Genomic DNA, 6,337 nt, shown 5'->3' on the forward strand with positions numbered 1-6,337 from the left:
AGCGTGCACGTCTTATCTGTAGCGTGGTTGAAAACGGGGGCAAAGGGGTTTATTTTTCCGCTACAGACAAAAATCCACCCTAGCTTTCCAATCTGAGCAGTGCAAACCCTCAGATAAGCGCTCGTAATGACACCATTAACCGCGTGGCCGTTGCCCCCTACCTCGTCAGCTTTATTTGCTTTGATTGCCCCCGCTGTCCTGTTTTTCCAGCCTTACGCACACACGGTCTCTGGGTGGACTCCATGTGTTGTCCGCTGTATTTAAAAACGATTGATTCTCTGCTTCACGGCACCCCTCCCTCTGATCGCAGCCATGCTGTGAGGCGGATTAATAATGAATCAAGCAGCGGTGGAAACAGTTAGTGCTCCAGCGCCGAGCGGTAAAAAGAACCTGGACCCTGGTTCTACCCCCCGCTTTGATGCGCCGCTGCCCACAGTAAAAAGCTGCCTCACATTTGATAAGTTTTGACGCCTTCCAAGAGATTAAACCTGCACAGGAAGTGGCCAGGGTTTTTTAAAAATCTCACTCAGGTTTAATTGGACAGTCTCACAGAGTGTTTACGGCCTTTAGTTTTATATGTGCTGTTTTTGGACCCAACTGGAAGCAAGCGCGAAGGGGGGCGTGACAGTTAGAGCTTTACTGATTAAACAGTTTGAATGTGAGACCTGTGTTATGGCAACGGTGTTAATAAAGCTTAGGGTACCAAAAGCTTTCAATGTTGCTCTACTCGAGTGTTTACTGACAGTAATAATTTTCACGGGGCCGTGCGAGAACTCCACCTTTCAGTCGTAAACATGTGATGCGTGTTTGCTGTTGCAGAAATGCTGAACTTTGTAACCAAGTGAAGTGTTGATGCGCTTGTTTTTGGGGTTTTTTTCCTGCTTGTTTTCCCATCAGTGTGTACTCTGTGAGGCGTTATTGAGATTAGACTGATGTAATGAAGGGTCTGTGTGTGTGTGTGTCCTGGATCTGTGTGTCCCCGGAGCAAACCAATGGTTGGAAAAGAGCAAAGAAAACACACGCAGACGCACGGAACACAAAGCAAATCTCGCCTAATTAAAAAGCGCAGCGGTGATCGCAGGGACCAGACTGTACCAGAGTGTGTGTGCGAGCGCACGCGCGCGCGTGTGTGTGTTCACATTAGGTCGCTGGCTTAAGCATGATCGGCCGTCAAATGAAACAATGTATTCCACGGGACCTCGGGGTTTTCCATTTGAGTATTCAGACTGCAACGAACTGTGGCTGTTTTATGTGAAAAAAAAGTTGATAATTAGTCCCACAGTGACTGAACAATGAAATGGTGAGAGGAAAAAGAGAGAAAGGTGGTGGTGGGGGGGCACTGATGGAAGAGGAGAGAGCGCTTAGCACACTTAATGCTCAGACCTGACACAGTCTGGGAGTCACTGTTGATTTTGCTTTGATTTTTGTCCCTCTTTTATCAGTTTCACACCTTCTGGTCAGCAGTAAATATGAATAAATTCCTCTTCTGTTTTTTCCTACATAACTCTCATGTATATATTTTTTTTGTACACTGACTTTACATTACTCCACTTAGCCTTTTTTTTTTTTTTTGGAGGCTCTTTCATTATTTTTCAAAAGGGGCCCCTGTAATAATTAGCAATTAAAATGCCGTCTATTGCTTCACTTTCTCCTAATTAGCCTGATGGAAACGTGGCGCCCGCGCACACACCCATCAACCTCCACCACACGTGCGTGTACGTGTACAGTACGGAGGAACGTAGGATTCATTTTTAGGAAACCATGGCAACGCCTCTGATTTTTTTGATCTGTGCCGTGCAACGATCAGATGACTGAGAAAACAAATTTCTATCATGAATAAGACCAAATATGCCAGCGTTAGTATAAATATGGGCTTTTAAGATTCAGACGCTCGGCAGACTCGTTGAATTCATTTGTTCTCAAAAGAAATCCACTTGTTGTCTGCATATTTTTTGGATCCCTTTCTGAGCTGGACCTCCATAGAACATCTCTGCTGCATTTATTTAATGCCCAGATGAAAACCGTCCATTATATCTCTCGTTGACCTGCGTGGGACGTCTGCCTGCTAAAGCCTAGAGCCCCGACCGGGCAGGAGCTCACGCTGGGGCCGCGTTACAGCTTCCCGGGGGGGGGTTTTCGGCGGCGTGAAAGGCGGTCTGGGGAGTGTGGCGCAAGGGAGGGGGGGGACATGGCTGAGTGGCAGCAGGAAAAAGCACATGTCATGTTTGTTTGGAGCCTCCTTTGTCACCGGCCCACCCCCCCTTTTCCTGCCCTCCTCTTGGCCTTATTTAGCCCCCCGCCGTGTCACTCGGAGGTCAGGGTGAGCAACACATACGCGCGGCGGCGCTTGCAAACACAGACAGACACACACAGATTGTAATAGCATGGTAGAGTGCATCATAGATGGAAGTGCCTTGAAGGACCTGCTTCTCATTCTCTAGACCTCATTAGCTGCTGATTTATCTCCCCCTCCTTCCTCCTGATGCTCTTGGTGGGTGGATGGGTGGATGGGTGGATGTGTGTGTGTGTGTGTGTGTGGGAAGGTGAGAGACAGCAAGAAATGTGCATATTCCAGGGATTAGTGTTTGTGTCTGCAAGGGCAGAGATGTGGCCTGAAAGACGTGTGAATCTTTTTTTTTTTTCGTCTGTTTCGTGTGCACGTTGGACCGGAGGTGCCAGCAGGACACTGGGACGCCATCACTCCGCATCAGCTCCCTGCGTGCACCCTCAGCCTGGGGGTCAAACAGATTAATAAAAGATCACACATGCACACACCTACTAAATATTCTGCAGCCTTCGTAATCATGACAAGTACGCGCGGCGCTCCGGTCCACCATTATCCATTTAGCAAATTTTGGTCTTGTCTTGCACTAATCTGCTCGACCCCCCAGTGAGCTTGTTATTGTCAAGGAAAAGTGCTTAGAGCCGCGCGCAGAGGTCGGATTTTTGGGGAAGATTCCCGGTGCAATTTTGACTTATGCTGAAGCCTCAAGTAACAATCAGGCATCCTCTCACCCCCCCCAACAATCTACAGCAATTCTGAAATGTCAGGATATAACATTAGGTTATATAACATAAAGGGTGAAAGTGGTCGGACTAAGGAGCAGCTCTGGTGCCGCTAGGACGGATACTCCGCCCTACATTATTAATGGACTCCTGGGGAAGGAGTCTCTCAGGAGAACCTTTATTTTGCCTCTACCAGATCCCCGCTGCCGATATGGTCTCAAGGGAGGATTCAGAGGGTGGTAAAAACATTTGGTCACATGGTTTGAGGACGTCTTTAACGGCACATCGACGCACCTTCATTTTACTACAAATTGAAAATAATAGGTTGCTGAGGACAACACCCCCCTCCCCAACCCCGAAACTGTTTTTATTTTAAATTACCACAGAAAAAGACAGAACTTTGTTCTACTCTGTCCAATCAGAGCTGTAAAACTGTTCTGCTGTGGTTCTTTTTCTTTAAATTAGCCGACCATCCATATTTTCATTTCACCCAGATAAGTTTTATTTGAATAAAGTTGCGTTTCCCAGCTTTTTCCTCGTGGAACATTCATCTTCTTCTTTCCTCCTGCAGATGTGAAAAACCTGGAGAACTTTCACCTGGTAGAAAGCGTCCAGGAGCAGGTCAACGCGGCGCTCCTGGACTACGTCATGTGCAACTACCCTCAGCAAACGGACAAGTTCGGCCAGCTGCTCCTCCGGCTGCCGGAGATCCGAGCGATCAGCCTGCAGGCCGAGGAGTACCTCTACTACAAACACCTGAACGGCGACGTGCCCTGCAACAACCTGCTCATTGAAATGCTGCACGCCAAGAGAGCTTAAGAGGAGGCCGCCGCGCAGCCGCGCAGACATCTCGGCAGCTCTGCTACAGAGAAAGAGCTGCGAAGAAGTCGATAGGCGTGCACAAGAGACGTACGGATGTCGATTCTACAGACAAAATCTGAAGAGCCACTTCTCATAAACCAGAGACAAAAAGAACACACTTAAAACACTGCATCTGACATTTAAAGAGGGACGTTGGCCTCTGCCCTTGCAGACTATGAAGACTTTCAGGCCATAACTTATAGAATTAACAACCGTCGAGCGTTTCAGCACCAGTAACGCCGCAACTTTGGTTTTTGTGCTTCAAATCTGTGTGACCTTCAAATCGACTAGTTCAGCGGTCGAGCCCGCTTCAAAACTCACTGCTGACGGCTCAGAACTGCAGCTGGTACTGGAAAGACAAAAGGACAAAGCAGACCAGAGACTTTCTGCTAGTCAGGTCTGATTCCCAGACCTGGGAGGAGACGTCGACCAGGGCAGCTTGACCAGGTTTAGAAAAAAAAAAGGAAAATTCATTAATGAACAATGTGTTAAATAGGCTGATGAGAAGAAAAACGCGGTTTTCTCTTGTAATGGAAGTCATTTGCTTCTTGTGGTCAACTTGTGGTTCCCGTTTCTTATTTCACCTCCCGAGAAAAAAAATAGATCATTGTAAACTACGTTCCTCACGAAGACCAGTGTTAAATAAATTCAATTCATCACGTCCGATGAAACCGTTGTATTTAAGGCCTCCATCTCCCGCAAAAATAAACCTCCCATTTTATCTTCTCCTTACAACAAGAACAAAAAAAATAAGGCGGGATAGCGTGGAGACCAAGAAGGGTCAAACTTGCCTGTTTTTTTTTTTTTTCCAGAAAGACCAAAATCCTGCAGCAGGACGGAGGAAAGACAAGACAAAAACGTCAATAATCAGTATTAACATAAGAGGGTTAAAAAAAAAGGAAACAAAAGTTGTTTTTATGTGAGTCTTGCCTGATTCCGTTGCCATGCTAGCTAACCACGCAGATGTGAATGGACATATGTACAAATCTATATAAAGTATTAATGTTGTAAAAATATTAAAAGAATAATTCAACAGGTGTTTACATTCATGTGGTCATATGGGAGAGAACTGTGATCAAGCGTCAATTGCAAAGCAATGATTTCCTACAAAAAAAAATCAAAATGAAAGAAAAAAATCACTCTTGTTTGCTTTCTTTGGTGTGTGTACAGTGTTCTCTTTTCTATTTGTTTCCAGTAGTACTTAAATTATGTCGTGAGACACTAAAATCAAAAAGGAAATCACTCTTAAAATGTTCATTTCTATCCGTGTCTGCTGGCATTCAAACCTTTTCTTAAGCAGTTCTGTTTGAGGGTTCCCGTTCACTGTTTTTTGTAGACTTTTCTTATTTACAGTGCTTTTACCTTGTTGATGTACAGTATGTCACTGGTTATGCTTAATAATGAAGATAATTTATTGCATCTCTGGGTTTCCATCTATGTGTTACATGACGTGAAGTGTCCGCACCACAAATAAATTTGTTTACTGTAGCTCGTTCTGGCTTTGTTTCCCCCTCGAGAGATGCGGGTCTGGAGCCCCCCCGCCGGGCTCTGCCTCTCCCTCTGTCTCTTTAAATGTTGATGCAAATGTGCTTCATGTAGTGAAGATGGCCAGTGAGAATTTCTGGGCCACGGTAGTTTGTTCCTTTGCTGAATCTCTACCTGCATCAGTCGCTTGTACCAAAGACCAACGTCTTCATGGTTGTTTTAAAAAAAAAAAAGTGATCTAAATGATTTCCATCCTGACTTTTTCCCACATGCAGCAACCGTTTCCCCCGGACATCAACCCCCAGCTCTGATTTGACCCCCGTTGGGGTCAGTTGATCCGACAATCTTTGTTCAACTTGAGTCCACGCGGGCTGGCTTGGGCTTCCGTGGGGAATGGGTGCCTTTCATGCCCCGCACGTTCACGCTGGCTTCGCAGAACCTTCGCTAAAAGAACCTCAGGACGTCTGCTTCAACCCCAGCAGCTCCTGTGTACCGGTATTCACATCATGCACGCCTGAAGGAGCGTCTCATCAAAATGCTGCTTCCCTTTTGCTCGTCTTGCCTTCTGCCCCTCCTGCTGACCGGAAGTTGTGTCTCTGAAGCCAACTGATTTTGTTTCCTCCCCCTTCATATTTCAATAAATAATTAATATGCTTATTAGCGCTGCAGTCTTGCGTCTTCTCGGCAGATCCCTCCCATTTACAGCTCCAACATTTGTTAAAGAAAACCTGTAATGAATGAGAGTTGCTGAAATTTCTTTTTTTTTTAAATGAACAGTGCAAAAAAAAAAGGATCTTACGATGTCAACAAGCATTTTTTATTAATGAATTTTGTGAAATCGTCCTTTAAATTCAACACATCTGAATGGAATGAGAGGAACAGTGAATGAAAGTGAAGAAAAGTGCAGTCACCTTGAATCTGATACAACTTGGCCAAAAATAATAAAGTATTTCAATTAACTGGACACTTTCATCAGGAAATCCAC

At 45.4% G+C, this 6,337-nt stretch overlaps 1 protein-coding gene across 1 annotated transcript in view; it reads left to right on the forward strand.

Annotated features, from left to right (window-relative positions):
- nr5a2 (nuclear receptor subfamily 5, group A, member 2) overlaps positions 1-4,708 on the forward strand; it is a 48,073-nt gene extending 43,365 nt beyond the window's left edge. Inside the window, exon 7 of the mRNA XM_003974281.3 lies at positions 3,578-4,708. Coding sequence (XP_003974330.1) covers positions 3,578-3,825 — 248 coding nt within the window. The 3' untranslated portion in view covers positions 3,826-4,708. The remainder of the gene's footprint in view (positions 1-3,577) is intronic.
- The last annotated feature ends 1,629 nt before the right edge of the window (positions 4,709-6,337 follow it).

Source organism: Takifugu rubripes, chromosome 20 (genome assembly GCF_901000725.2).
Source record: "Takifugu rubripes chromosome 20, fTakRub1.2, whole genome shotgun sequence".
Lineage (NCBI taxonomy): Eukaryota > Metazoa > Chordata > Actinopteri > Tetraodontiformes > Tetraodontidae > Takifugu > Takifugu rubripes.